Source organism: Ischnura elegans, chromosome 2 (genome assembly GCF_921293095.1).
Source record: "Ischnura elegans chromosome 2, ioIscEleg1.1, whole genome shotgun sequence".
Lineage (NCBI taxonomy): Eukaryota > Metazoa > Arthropoda > Insecta > Odonata > Coenagrionidae > Ischnura > Ischnura elegans.
In genome coordinates, this window is record NC_060247.1 from 80,054,336 (window position 1) to 80,069,924 (window position 15,589).

Consider the following 15,589-nt stretch of genomic DNA (forward strand, 5'->3'; position numbering starts at 1 on the left):
AATATTTATCATCAGTCATAAATGCGCCTTTACCGCCGATTCGCCGTTGCGGACTCGGATTATTCTTCAAAACTGTGTGTGTGGCAGCATCAAGTTGGAATCACAATCGTCACAATTTTCGCATGAGGTCTACTCAGCGAATTTTCCCTCTCATTTTTTGCATTTTATCTTACTTTAAATTCTTTTTAATTATCAAAATTCGCAATCGTACCATAGTTATTAGTACAATGTAGTTAGTGTACTTGCGAACTTCGAGAAAAAAATGGGATGAATTTGTTGCGTTGGTTGTACTGATAGTTCAGTTCGCCGTTTTGCGATTAATCGATTTGTGTTCAATTTTGGAGCTCACTTAATTCTATGGAATGTAAAGAATTGAGATCATGTATGATTGGTATTGATACTTTGGCTGTAAATTTCTACTCTTTCTTGTGGTTTTGACGTATTTATGCTGTAAGTGAAATATTTTCTAACGTTTATTATTGTGCGTTTGAAACAGTGTGTGAGTTCTCTGTGACAGCACGTAAACAGGCCTATTAACGCTATCAATTTTGCATTTTGTTTCATCAGATGATGTTACACCCGTGAAAATCTATCAAAAAATCGCTTATTATTGAAATACCTGCATAGCTGTTGATAAATCATTATTTTTATCTTGATAAATGCGTTCAATCTGCTGTGTAAGTGCAGACTGGAAAGCAATATTTCATTTAATCAATACCTTATATGTAGAGATTTGTTTGAGAAATAAGTGTCTCTATCGAAGTTGTAGAAACCTACCCTTGTAAATTATGTTTTTTTCGTTTCAGGTGTGCCCATGTGTGTATGTTAATTATTGGAATACCGTGGTGACTATGGTTTTTACTAGTTGGTGTTAGCCTATTTTCATTAGTACCTACTGTATCAGTGATCATGAGTGGAAGGAATGGTGGTTCCAAAAAAAGTGCGGACAAAAGTAGAAGTTCGAGTAGCAGAAATGGTCCGAAAAGCTCGTCGAAAGGGTTAGGGGTAATGGTTCAGAGTGGATGGAGTAAAAAAGCTGAAAGCCGTGCAATGTCAAATGGTGCTCTCGAAGACAGCGTTGTTTCTGCTAAACCAAAAAATGATTTTGTGAGGTAATATATGAAGAAGTATCTTGGGAGAACATAATTTGCATTAATTTCGAGTAGACTTTCCTTTAATAGAGTTATGGTTTGAACTCAATTTTTTGTGCCAGTCAGTATTAATGCTACCAATGAAATTATTTTCAGTGAGCCCAAGAATGCCTCATCCCATTTCAAAGTAGAATTGCAAAAACTGTATCTATCCAAGGAAAAGGAGTTAGCCATTTTAGATACATTGAAGGAAATCCATGGTGAGGTAAGTATGAGGCTATTTTTCTAAGAATTTATGAAGCCTTGAGTTAGATGTTTGGCAGTGTATTGTATATCAAACTCCATATTACAGGTGTATGGTTCGCATTTTGTCATTTGAACCTTGCATAACCCATACTGAGAGAATTGTGTGAACGCTGTGATTGTGGATGGAGAAAATGTTTATGAGCTCATTTCTTACCCGACAATTTTGCAATTGAACCAATAGAAATAGTTAAGTCTTTGGTCTATAAATAGCATGGATTTCAGTTATTTCATCCTGCTCGGCTCTTCCTTCAGAGCCTCTGGGCCAAGACCTGAAGTAGCATCCCTGCCTAGTACATGTTTTGCCTCGTAGACTCATCTGACCTGTCATTATTACCTGAAAAGTCTCTTACTGTGGGTGATTTTATAAGGTTTCCCTCCCCTGTTCACATATTTGACGTTACAGATGGGTGTTAAAGTCTCCCATGATTGCTCAATTCACCTAGCAAGGAACTTTGTATGCCAGAAAATTTTGAGTTGAAGCAATCTGTTGGCCTGTGGTGGTCTGTATACAACAATTTTACACCTAAAAAATGGAAGGAGAAGAAGAATAAAGAGGTGTAAATTAGTTGGAGTTGGGGAATGTATATTGTGGGGGTACTGGCATGCTAAATGATCAACACATATTGCAACAATTATTAATTGAACAGTCACTTATCAAGATATACGTTACATCTTTTTCATTTGTTCTTTCACCTATTTAGTCAATATATTATATATAATATTATATTAAATTGTTAAATTGAATCATTATTTTATTTAAGCATAACCTCTTGGAAATATCAGGTGTCGTTAAACAGTTGAAATTTACAGTGGCACATCCACCAAGTCTCAGAGACATATATTTCTTAGTTCTTTCATTTGGAGATGCATTCTGAAATTATTGCTGTCACTTATTCAACATCTCTTGTTTGGACTCCTTAATCTCTGTTAACCCTTGTGAAAATGGGTAGGTGAAAACAAAGTGCATTGGCAGGCATTTTCATTAACTGGTACCTGAAGTTGTCTGGCACAGTAGCATAAACTAATACAAAAATTTTGGGAGTGTTTTAAAAGTTATAAAAATACTTCATTGCATGAAGTACTTGTGTTAATTTTTCTTGTGGTATCAAAAAGTTAAGTATTGTCATAACTTACCTGCCAATCTGCTTGCATGATATTAATTCTTAATGTCATTAATTAAAGGTGCTTACAATGCTGATTTGTGATTTTAAGTCAAATGAAGCCCATGAATGAAGGAGCAAAAACCTATTTCTGTGACCTTTTATTTCAGTCTGCTAGGTTTCTTGAAAATGTGCAGAAATCAAATATCTGGATCAAAGTCCTTACCTTCATGCATTTTAGTTGAATAAGTCCGATGGCGATTAGGCTTAACATTTTTTACCCTGAATCTATTGTATTAGGTTTAAACCTGGTGGTGAATTTATGGTCTATAGATTATATTTTGTTAGCTTTCCTTTATATCTAATTTGTTGGTTGTGATTATATTTATGTTATATTTTTAAGATTGTAAATAATTAAATGCTTCCCAAAATTTTCAGGATTTTAAATTGAATGAAATTTCATCTTATAAAGACAAAAGGGAAAATCTCAGCCATCAATACTGGGTGACAAATGGTAACCTGATTGTGCAAGGAGTGATAGATTATTCACAAAAGAGAAGAGTTGTGGACTTAGAAGAAAAAGTAAATGCCTTTGCTCTGAAGAAGTTGTTAAGGTAAGTGGATTTTTACATTTTTTTAGCTTCTTGTCCTTTACCCGCAAATCCTCATATGGATAGCTTTATGTTTTTACACGCTATCATTTTAACTATATCTTCTTCAGGACCAATGTGTCCAAAGAGAAGGGCCAAATATTTTTGGACAGTTGCTTATGTGGACTTCGTAAGCTTTGGCTCTTTCTTCTTTTCTCTAGGGATGCCAAACCTAAACTTTTTATTTGGAAGGTGCCAGAAATATTTTTTCTAAGGAGTTGAGGCTTTCCAATAACGTGGTTAAAAATTTGGCGCATTTTCATGAATTCTCGATATATATGTATATGGGTTTCCCCCCATTTTGAATTTCAAATTTTTTTACTTCTCATCTCAGGGTTGTTTATTTAGAGCTTTTATTTGAAATTTTCTTTATAAAGATGTCATGAGCAATGGTGTTCAACAATCCCAGTATTGGCTGTAACTTTTGTAATTGCAGCTCTTCTCTAAAATTCCCATTCAAACAGCCTCTTTATGTTTGTGTATGTTTTCTCTTTAAATTCGTAAATAACTTGTCATTTTTACCTAATTAGGTGTACTCTTTTGTTGATGTCTTTGTTCAATTTTATATGTAATTTTGTGCATAATACAGTGCAACCTCGATAAAACGAGACCCCACGGTGCTCAAATAAATTCTCCCTTTAGCAAATAGGGTAGTTTCCTTCATCAAAGAAAACAAAAGGCAATAATTGCGATTCGTTACCCACCATTAGTGTATTCATAATATACAATTTATTTCGTTTTATAAATGCCGGTTTAGACGAATGGCAATGGTCCATTTTTATCCTCATTTGAAAAGGGCCAGATTGGCGCCCATGCGATGCCACCTCACGTGACGTCACAGGGACCTAGTTTCTATTGGAGAAGATAGGAGTTATACATCGTCTGAGGTTACCAATGCATGCATGAGGCGCAGAGCTCAGGGAAACATGTCTTAATAATCACTTATTAAAACTGGCTAAGGTCGGAAAGTTTTCCTCGTTTGATAAGGTATTAATAAACCTTTTTAAGCCAAGCGCTACCAGCCAGCAGGGTACTAGGCTACCCGCTGGCAGCCTGCGACGTATCAGCGCTAAGCCTCGCCTCAAGGTCACCTCACCGGGCGGAGGGGGAACCAGAAATACGACGTACGGAGAGATTTCCCATCATTCCTACTTACGCGTCGCGTTTTCGCGCGCTTGAAATTTTTCACTTTTCAATTAATTGCGAAAAATAGATATTGTCATTTAAAAATCTAAAAGCATGAAATACGTACTCCAGGAGTAGTAATCTTTCGATTTAGGCAATAAAAAAATAATAGGAAACCACCCTATTGTTGCTTTACCTGAGTACTCTTAAAAATGGATTTAGCTTTTTTTTACATGGCAATCATAGGGTCAATTGACGGTGCTTTGGCTATCTCTCGTAATGGCAGGGGTCTCGCAATAGCCCGTGCTCACTTTAACGTGGTTTCACTGTATAATTTTTAGTGTTAATTGTGGTTAAGTTTGAAAAATTTAGGAACTTCTTATTTTCCATTTTTAGATCTATTACCTATTTCTCGAGTTATTCATTGATAAATTGAAGATGTTAACCCTGAAGTAGATTAAGTTGATGATCTCACACACTCCTACCAAGTAGGTCACTGCTCTTAACTTCGCCGTGGCATTGTGCGGTTTGTTTTTATTCATACTCACGTGAGCATTTCTTCCCTCAATTAGTAGCTCTCCATGAATGAGTTCCTATACCAAAACTCTAATAGCACCACAAACTCATGAAAAGCGGGCAATAACTTTCGTATTTTTCAGTTTAAACATATTCGAGAGTGGCTGAATGATGACTCTTTTGTCGCAGTTCATCTTTCCCTTCATCGTCCGAATTATTTTAATTAATTTGGATGGATCATCAATATTCAGCATTATTTAGACCAATGTTTCACTCTTTTTAGGCTTAGTTAGCAATTTTTGAAACTAGGCCAAAAATTTATTTATCATAAATATTCAGTCAACAATGTTAGCTCGTAGTCTTCCGTGGCTTTTTTAAAATTTGTGGATCTGTCCATCATCTGGGTTTTTTTCCAAATTGATTGTCAGAGGTTGACGACAGTTTTTCCAGGATTCCACCAAACACTTCAGCCTGAAGATGCCTGATGGAATCCTGGTGAAGCTGTCTCCAATTCATGGTGACCAACACCGTGAAAACCTGGAAAATGGAGAGATCCATGAATTCAGTAAACTATCTCTTGATCTCCTTACTTGAATGTATTCATAGCATGAGCATTCATTACTCATCTAAGAGTATTGCATTTGAAGTCTCTTATCCATCCTTCATTAGATTTCTACGTCAGTTTTAGTTAATACATTTGCCTAAGTGTATCAGGAGAATTCTCTTATAACTGGTTAAATATTTCTCAGGTATCATTGGTAACTTCTATTATTAAGAGATTATAATAGTTGATAATTTCCTAATTTTTTCCAGCTATGGTTTCCACAAGTCACACTGTTTAGAATCCCTGGATTTAATGAATGGGGATGTGGGAAAATCACTTGAGCTTTTGCTATCTCAATATTTTCAGCTAGGTTTAAAATTTGACAATATACAAACGGAAGAAGAAAGCCAAAATTGGAATAAATGTGAAGTGAGTGAAAGTGATGAGTTGACAGTTAGTTGCCTTAGAGATGAGGAGAAAGATGTTTTATCATCCATCTATGAAAGTGCCTTTGTTGAGAGGATTCCGAACCAAGTGTGGGTTATAAAATTAAATTTAGATTATCTTTTGAAAACAAATAGTGCTGTGATAGAACCGGTGGACAACAAAAAGACTGCCAAAAAGAAGAAAGAAACTTGTCGATATTTTTTGAAGGGCCAATGTAAATATACTTACGATTGTAAATACTCCCATGAAAACCCCAATTCAGTAGCCAAAGTTCCAGATGATAGGCACCTGCGACCTGATGAGGAAGAAATGAGGACTTTTGAACTAGAAATTAGATTCCCGACTGGTTGTATGTATCCTCTTGAACCGGCTGTGGTATGCATCTCTACCAAGAATCCAGTTTTTCCAAAAGAGTCGTGCCTTCGAATAACAAAACGTTTGCTCAATGAAGCACGGATGATTGCCCAAGATCATGGGACTGCTGCCATTTACACTCTTACGGAGCTGCTCGTAAGCAGTGAACACACAGTACGTGATGCAATGGAGAATGAAAGGGTGGACTTTGATGAGGGCAGGCCCCTAATATGGGTCCCAAGTGAGGTTGGAGAGGAAAGTGAGGTGATTGTAGATGCTCCAGAGGTGAAAGAAAAGACAGGTCAAGGTGGTAAGAGAGAGCAGAGACCTGAACTTACAGATCGAGAGATAAGTAGAGAAGATGATAAGATTCGCCAGAAGTTCATGGACAAACAGGTATATACCTTTTTAAATACCGCATTTCTCTCCTCTTCTCCTTCATTCTTGTCTACATCTTTCTTTCAATAAACTGTTCTTTCAAGCATTTAAATTTTGGTCTCATCAATGTAGCTATGATCGTGCACTACTAAACTTTATTTATTACACACACTGTATACCCCTCTTTTCATTACCTATTGAGTATAATTAATTTTGGTTGACCTGCTCATTTATAACTTTTTGTCAGACTCAGTGTCACTTGCCTTCTAGGTTACAAAAATTGCATTGCCGAAAGTATTTTTCAACCATTTCGGTTTCATAAAATGCCCCTTCTGGCTTGCTGTAACCTGTATAAACTATTGTGTGAATCTTTACACATCATAATGAACAAATGTTTCTTATAAATCCCAACATGTGTTTACCTTGCCTTCAATTATTGAAAAGCTTCAACAATTTTGTCTATGAATCCAAGGCTCTGATTTTATCTTTTCCTGTATGAAATTTATATTCATCAATTGTGCAAAAAATCCTCAGAGAAAAAATCATTTGCCGTTACTGGGATCCGAACCCGGATCTTGCGATTTCCGGTTGAGTACTTCAGCCAGTTAAGTTACTGAGGTGTATATTATATGCTCAGCAGTCCATACCATCTTGTCCGGCATAGTCCTCAAATTTCCACTGAGTAGAATGATGCCACGGTAGCTTAACTGGCTACTGTACTTGAGTGGAAATCAGGTGATCTGGGTTTGAATCCCAGATAAGGCGAATGATTTTTTCTCTGCAGATTTTTTGCACAATTTGTGCATTGTAGGTGACTCTGTAAAGTTATCACCGTGGCTAGTCCCGGTATACTTAAATTTATATTCATGTTGCTCAGTATGGGGTGGGCTCTTCTGTCAGCTTACCGAGCAAAAATTAATTTGCATTAATGCGGGAGAGTGAAGTTCAACATCTTGCAGACTTTTTAATATGAATGTAGAATGAGATTTCATTGAACTAAGGATGAGTCGGTTCTTAAATTTTTTCGGTTCCCTGTAATGGTTTGGTTCTCCCCCATCCGTTCTCGTTTCTGAATACTCGGTTCTCGATACTCGGTTCCAAGGACGAACTCTTATTATCTGAATTAATGGCAAATTTAAATGAGCAACCACAAGAAATGAATGAAAATAATTTAACTAAAGATGTAAATTAGCCGGAAAACTCTGTAAAAAATACTTAAGATCATCTCCATAATTTTATTTGCCAAGCTAAAAAGTTTAAATAACATGTTGTTAAAGAATGCATGGTCGAACAATATGTCACATTACACCTGTCAGGCAGGGTTTTTTTCTCCAGGTTTTGATTTTATAAATTCAATATTTTTACCCTATCTGGGTCTAATCTGTTCTTATTTTGGCAGAAATATTGCCTGCAGTACTGATCAGGCGTTCACTGAAAACAGTAGTGGTCATTGTTGATTTTGAAGGGCCATGCTAATGGATCAATAGTGAAACTCCCCTAACATCTCACAACATCATCCGTTAATTTGTAGTGACTTGTAAGTCAGTTCTAAATATATTCTGTATTCTGCGATGTAGCTAAAATTTTTAAATTGACAACTGATTAGCATGCTTCTTTGTCACAGTTCTTATAACCGTGATAATAAACTGCTCAACACGCCGGTACAGCGACACCATAGATAAACTGATTGTCTGTGAGCTAACTCCAAATCGTAATGCAGTGTTGCATTCTGCAGGATAACAACACTTTTCGATGCCTTGCATAGGTTTATTAACTTAAGAACAAGTTCTCGGAACGTATCTTGCTCGTATGTCAAAGAATTACTGTATATGTACATGAAATAATCGTAAGGCCACTTTCACACAAAACGATTTTCTGCTGGCCACCATTCACGGCACGGCACACGGCGTTGCAGAGAGTCGTCTCATCTGAAAGCCACCTGAATTTCACGGGACGGGCGGCCGGCAAAAAGTCGTTCTGTATGAAAGCGATCTCAATGTAGTATTGAATGTATTTCATGCCATAGATGGCCAATCGCCGGGCCGGAGTGGAATGAGCACCATGCCGTCAACGGTGCCTCTTTTCGACTTGTTGGAAGAGATCCATAAAGATCAATGGTTTGTTGAAAGAATGGTGCCATGCCGTGGATGGTGGCAGGCAAAAAGTCGGCTCATTTGGAAGTGGCTGCGGAAATGCCACAATTTTGGCGAGAGTGACCAACTGACGAACCATTAAATGTGCGTGTTAGCCAGCAACTCTCAAAAGAAAATAATATGGACGCCAAGCAATCAGAAAGTAATATTTGCGTTTTTAAATCTTTTTTTTTTTTTCACTTTTTGGCCTTGAATACGCTGCAGACCATTGTGGCCTATGGGCATTTGGGCAACGAATTCAAATCTTTGCGGCGGTTCCGAGCCGGTTCCAAGGTACCAAATATATGTGATTGGTTCTCAATACCGGTTCCACCGGCCAAGAACTGGCAGAACTGAGAATCGGGAACCGGAACAGACCCATCTCTTTATTTAAAATATTAGTGGTCGCACGATGAGAAAAAGTCTCTCACTTTGTAGCTGATATATTCAGGCATATTTTTGCAAAACTACAGGAGGTTCTTTAATACCGTGTATGGTAGAAGGTTATTAAATGAAATAAAGGCTAGATGGAAAGGAAAATGATCCCATTTCACAATAATAATGTGACCACAAATTTAAATTTGGTGTGAGAGAAACATCTTAGACCAACTGATGGTAGGTTAAATGAAGTATTTGTTACCCTGATGCTTCTCTTAAATGGAATTAATGTTCAAAATATGAATTCAAAAGTCTGTATTTTTAAACCCTTGATTTGTTTTTCAAAGTATTTTTGGAATGTACGTATTTAAAGATTCAAATCAGCTTGATTGTAGTAGTTGAGACAGGACACGTGGTATTTGAGCTGTTCCTTATTGTGTATTTTTTCATACCAGACATATCTATGTTCTATCTTTTGACCAATATTGAGAATGTGGTTGCTTAAAATCTGAATATTATTTTTTTCAAAGGATTCAGCTGAATACCAGCGTATGATAAGAGCTCGAAAATCTCTCCCAGCTTGGCAAATGAAAAAAGACATTTTGAAAACCATTTCTGATAATCAGGTGAGTGGTCAGGTTTTGAGATCTTGCCTTATACTTCTTAGATTCTGAGCTTAGTGCATGGATTTGTACTTATGCCTTTTATCATCCTTCTGAGGTAGCTTAATTGCATCAGTGCCCTTAAAATATGTTCTACCTAGAACTGTCAGTGGGTGACAAATTTCAGCCTTAGACATTCATATTGTTGACTCTTGTTTGTAGAGATAAAAATTTATGCTAATTTCTGGGATAGTGATCTGTTGTGTCCCAAAAGAGTAAACACCAGGTTCCTCAATTAGGAGCTAGTGCTGCAGAAATGCCATCAGAAAATTGTCCTCTCTCCACTCTTGCAAAAATATTTTGACCATTGGAGAATCTTCATGCCTATTATTTCAATACCTCCTTGTTTCTATTCCATCTCAGCATTCAAACACACAGAATGAAGGGAAAAAAGTTCCGGGAGACTTAATTTCTGTCCTTGAGACAATGTAACAATGGGGTTTCATAAGGCTTAATATTTAAATTTCCAATTTGTATCTTCCCCTCAGGTGGATCACCATAATTGAAATAACCAAAAATCTTGTTCCCTGAAGTTATCACATGACCCAATATTAACAGCACGATGAGGTATCCCTTGTTACCCCTATCAAATCCTTGGGGTTGTTCCTTGCTATTCTGAGTGGGATTTTATTATGTATTCCCTTTTCCTTTCCTAAACTATAGACCCTGCTTATTGGGCCTGATAAAAAAATTATGTGGCCCACTTAGAATTAACCTTAGTGGGGCATTAGTAAACCTTAGTTCCCAATGTCTAATTGATGTATAGTTTTATGCCCTGGTACGTTTTAAAAAAAGTTAATTGTTCAAAAGATCAAACTACATCCATTATTTTAAATTAATGTAAGCCCCCTTTTCCGAATCAGTGAAGATGGTGGTCCTACTAATTTTAATAATGCCATGTCGTATTCCTAGGTTGTGGTGATCAGTGGAATGACTGGTTGTGGCAAGAGTACTCAGGTTCCTCAGTTCCTACTGGATGAGTGGTTGGGAAGTAAGGGATGGAATAGGTGTGAACATCGAGAGATAGTCTGCACCCAACCACGAAGGATATCAGCAATTGGAGTTGCTGAGAGAGTAGCAGAGGAGAGAGTGGAGAGGATAGGAAACACAATTGGTTATCAGGTATTTGTTATGCTGAAATTTTTTAATTGTTTTTTTTTTTTAATCGTTTAATTCATACCTTTTTCTGAAGGTACAGTGAAACCTCTCACTGACAGTCCTGGAAAATGTATCCGTAAGTGGGAGGTGTCCTTAAGTTGGAGGTAGCCCATACAAAGCCTCATTTTAAGTTTATTTCACCACGCAAATATTAATCTATTAGAATTTCAGCCAACCACTGCAATTTCACGTGCTTTTTTAATAAAAAATTTCCTTAGACAGGAAAATTATTTGCCCTTATCCTTGTGTACCTTTCGTAAAGAGCAGTGGACAATATATGTATATATTCCCACTCTACGAGTTACCTAGAGACTGCTGTGTGCCAATCATAGGCAACCGCTGCCTTGAGAATCCTACGCTCATCTGGACAAGGTGCTCCAAAATATTGGATTAGCATTTCCAAGAATGCATTCCAGGACACCATATCATTTATTCCCCACATGCAGATTGTTGTACTGGTTTCACAGTTTCCACTCTTCTATATTCTATAAAGGTTCGATTCTTTTACAATTACGCATCCTTTCGCCGGAATATTGAATTCTGTCAGAGGTGTCTGTGAACAGAGGTTTCACTTTAATTGTTTCAATGATGCTGTGTTTTGGAATAGCTCATATCTTGTATGTGTGTGAAGTGCACTGATTGGGTATTAATATCATATGGTTTAGAGGAAAGGCTCTGCCATTAAATGCTTAGATTTAACGTTGATCAAGGAGGGATTTGATTTTGAATAATAAATATAGCCCTAAGGCATCTGAAGCTTTAAATGTGTCATGTAACTTTATTGTTCATGTTCATAACTCATTCCACACTGTGTGGTATTCCATTATAATATCAACTTGTCTATTAAAAACAAAGAATATTGGCTATTGACCAAATTTTTTCGGCCGACGAGAATAAAAAGAAGCAGTAGTGCACAGTGGCATACCTCGATGCACTTTCTATGAAAATGGCTTATCATTTACCTAGAGACAAATCCGCATGGCTTTTAAACCTAATGCCACTCTGAGAAGACTGCTTGTAAAATGTAAGGATCCGATAGACCAATGAGACAGATGTGGAGTGTATTCGTAGAAATGCAGTGATTGCAATGGTGTCTATGTGGGGCAGACAGGAAGAAACTTCGAAGTCAGGAAGAAAGAACGTTTAAGTGCTTACAAAAATAACAAAGATCATAAAGTAATTTTCCTAAACCCTTAATATGCAACTGCCAAAGGAACAATTTAAAATGAATATTTTAAAATAATGCAATGACCGCCGTGAATTAGACTCAAGAGAGCAGTTGGAAATTTTAAAAATTGTTGAAAGTCAGGACAGCAATCTAATAAACAAATACCTTTACCCATCCTTTTCCCTTATTCTGGCATCTGTTTTAAAAGTCATCTCTTCCTCTGTTAGGTAACTAGGTAACAATAATAAGATTATGATTAAAAACTTTTGGGCTATGTCGCTGCGTGAATGCTATGTAGCATTGACGCGGCGACATAGCCCAAAAGTTTTTATCATAATGACGAGCACCCGCAAAAGTTTTAACGAAGAATTAATAATAAGATTAATACATACATCATAATTTACGCCTGAAGATGATGATTACTCATGGAAACCCGGGTCGCGTCATGTAAAAAACTAGTGGTAAAAAAAAAGTCTCAAAGTCTTTCAAAGTTTTGAAAACTGTGGAAAAACATACTAATGGTCTACATGACAGGGGCTGGAGTTCTAGGTATGACCTAAGGTCCTGGGGTTCTAGTATTGAATGTTAACCTTTTTCCTACTAAAGACGAAAATATGCATCTGGACATTTCTTGACCCGGGAGATGAAAGCCGCAAATTTTTGTCGGAGATTTTCCTACGCAGGTGAACGAATGGTGAATACCTTCATTTGTTTCCTAGCTCTCCCCCTTTTATGACGGTTGCGGGTGTGCGATGCCTTTGTGTCGGGACCTAACACTGTGGGGCTTAGGTGTTACCCTTAAAATCCGGGAGCAGGTACCTGGACCCCTTGTCTTATATCACCCCTCTTATGTTAGCAGTAAGGGACCGCGGTCATACAATTGTTTATCCATTCATTTTGCAAAATAAATGTTTCTTCCTTTCCCAAAAAATATAAAATAAGAATTAAATTGTCTTTTGAGCAGTGTTTACAATTTTTAAACAAAATTCTACGATAAATATTAACTTATATCTCGATTTCAGTACAATTGTCAACATGGAAATTGTTGCTGCATTAAATGCGTTAATATTGACGGTAGAGTTTTCTTAAAAATTTGGCAATTCTCAGAATAAAACAAGGAATTCAATTCAAAGTCATCAACTTACGTTCAAACTACAATTATCCATATAGCTAATTCATATAAACAAAGCGTGATTGACCAAGAACCAATACTGCTGGTAGGGTTATAAACCCCGAAAGGAGGGAGCCCAACTACCCTCAGAGTCCGAGATAATGGGGGGTCCAAGCTAGGAAGGGTCGAAAAAGGTTGGTGCTGAGGGTGTGTTATTATCGGTGACACCAATCTTAACGAACGTCCTGCAAAAATGCTTGGTACGAAGGGCACAGAAGAATCTCTCAGGGCTCAGTGCAGCAGTCATGCTAAGGCGAGAACTCCACCATCTCAAAAGGCTTAATGATTTTTTTTTTTTTAATTTCTAAAGCTGAAACACTTCAAAACTCATTGTCTAATAATGAAATTATAAATGTATCTAGTTCTAAATTTAATGATGAAATGTACCAGGTTTTTAAGTGTATTGGAAATACAAGAGAAAAAAAGAAAATTAACTAATTTTGGAAAAATTTTATGTTACTAATTTTTGTTGTTCTGTCAATATCAAATAATATTTTTTTTAAAAGTGATTTCATTGTTTTTTTGTATTCATGACTCTTTTATGTATTTGAATCACAGATCCGATTGGAGAGTAAAATGTCATCAGCCACACGACTCTTGTTCTGCACCACAGGAATACTTCTAAGGCGGCTGGAGAGTGACCCTTTATTAAAAGGAGTTTCGCATGTCCTTGTGGATGAAGTCCATGAACGGAGTGAGGAAAGGTAAGTGCTTGGATTTACCAGTGTTCATAAATGAAATTTCAGGGAATGGAGGGGGCCAAAGATTCTTACTTGTGCATCTAGTCTTTAATAACATTTTAATACCAGTTTTTTAGACTTATGTGACTTAGGATTATTAGGAAATATCTTCATTGTATTGTAATATTACAGCTAAGACTTTGTCATTTTTGTAAATAACCTAAATTCTCAAGTATAAAACAGAGGTCAACCTTTGGCTGTTCTTTGGATGCCTCCAAAATTTCAAGATTAAAGCTGCCTCTTATATTACATGCAGGACTCTTGCAGAACCTTGATTACTGAAATTCAGGTTCTTGAAACCATTGAATTAAGTTAGCAACATCATCATTTCTCTAATTTATGGTTGAATTCTTTTAGATATTTTTATGAATTACCTATATATAGTACATAATTCTTATGAATAACATGCTTGTTTACCTTAGTACAACATGCATCAAATAATAAAGAAAATTTTGCAAAAAAAGAAAATATGTATAACTCGTTTACATGAATACATTACAAAATGTAACATTTTACTCGAGAATTTAGGGTATGTATTTATCGTTATTTTTTTATGCTGAAAACCCTCCTAAACAGCCCTTCACTGGCTTCAGAATGGGATAAAGAACTGACTCACTTACTTAGGGAGGAACAAACTGCACTACTCCGCTTTTATTTATTTTTTCTTCCCAAATGGCATCATAAAATACAAGAACAAATGACAAACAATATGCATCACAAAGAACATAAATTTTCTGCGATGACACACCTTTAATGTCGTGCATCCAACAGCATTAAACTTGTTGTCAGCCTAAATATTTTGTTCATTGGTTTTATGCTCTGTTCTGTTTTTGCAGTGACTTTTTGCTCATGATTCTTCGAGATCTCTTGCCTCAGAGGCCAGAATTGAAAGTCATCTTGATGAGTGCTACTATGAATGCTGACCTGTTTTCTAGTTACTTCAATGGTATTCCAATTGTGGAAATTCCAGGTAAAGAAAGGTTGTAAGTGTATTGAAGTTTACTTATGGTTTGTTTTTTAGTCCTGTTTAATTTTTTTGTAATACTTGTGTATTGTTTTAAACTCATTGTACAGTATTCCTTAGTATTATTACCCTCCCTGTTACGAAGTTGTACTATAATCTTTATCCTGTAGAGGCATTCCTTAGACCTTCCCATGCACCTTAATTCAAAGAAACACACTGCAACAAGTTGTCTCATTGTCAAACCTCCTTAGCATTAAGTCATCACAAGAAGCCCAAACATGGAATTGGATTCTCTTCTATAAAACTTCAGAAATTGTTTTTAATGTATTTATTGTTCATATTGCTTTCAGTTTTGAGATGATGGTCTCATCAGAATTCGTCTTTTCAGTGATCCTAAACTTAGGTTATTTGTATTCATTATGGCATTGCTGCAGGATAGTGCCTTATCATTCCATTGTCTTTCATTGTTATTGATACAGGAAAGAGACTAAAGATACATTCTGGGACAGTTATTTATCACTACATGTAACCCATCAAAAGCTTGATTGTTTCTGGCTTAACTTTGTGAAAATCCATTCTTAATAATAAAACGTTATTGTACTTTTCCACACGAATCGTGTGGAAAAGTACAATAACGTTTTACCATCAAAAGCTGCTTAAAGACATGAGCTCTTTGTTTAATTAGTTTAACTAGCTCTGAGTTTG

The 15,589-nt window shown here is 36.4% G+C and overlaps 1 protein-coding gene across 2 annotated transcripts in view; it reads left to right on the forward strand.

Annotated features, from left to right (window-relative positions):
- Positions 1-358: 358 nt before the first annotated feature.
- The window catches only part of LOC124154046 (putative ATP-dependent RNA helicase DHX57), a 42,675-nt gene continuing 27,444 nt past the window's right edge, over positions 359-15,589 (forward strand). Inside the window, exons 1-9 of one of the 2 annotated variants that reach the window (XM_046527538.1) lie at positions 359-450; positions 807-1,112; positions 1,248-1,356; positions 2,936-3,111; positions 5,602-6,529; positions 9,552-9,647; positions 10,596-10,805; positions 13,739-13,884; positions 14,757-14,890. In XM_046527538.1, the coding sequence (XP_046383494.1) occupies positions 910-1,112; positions 1,248-1,356; positions 2,936-3,111; positions 5,602-6,529; positions 9,552-9,647; positions 10,596-10,805; positions 13,739-13,884; positions 14,757-14,890 (2,002 nt within the window). In that variant the 5' untranslated portion in view covers positions 359-450; positions 807-909. Of the gene's footprint in view, positions 451-659; positions 678-806; positions 1,113-1,247; positions 1,357-2,935; positions 3,112-5,601; positions 6,530-9,551; positions 9,648-10,595; positions 10,806-13,738; positions 13,885-14,756; positions 14,891-15,589 lie in introns of those variants that run through there. The other variant, XM_046527537.1, reaches the window with a different exon arrangement.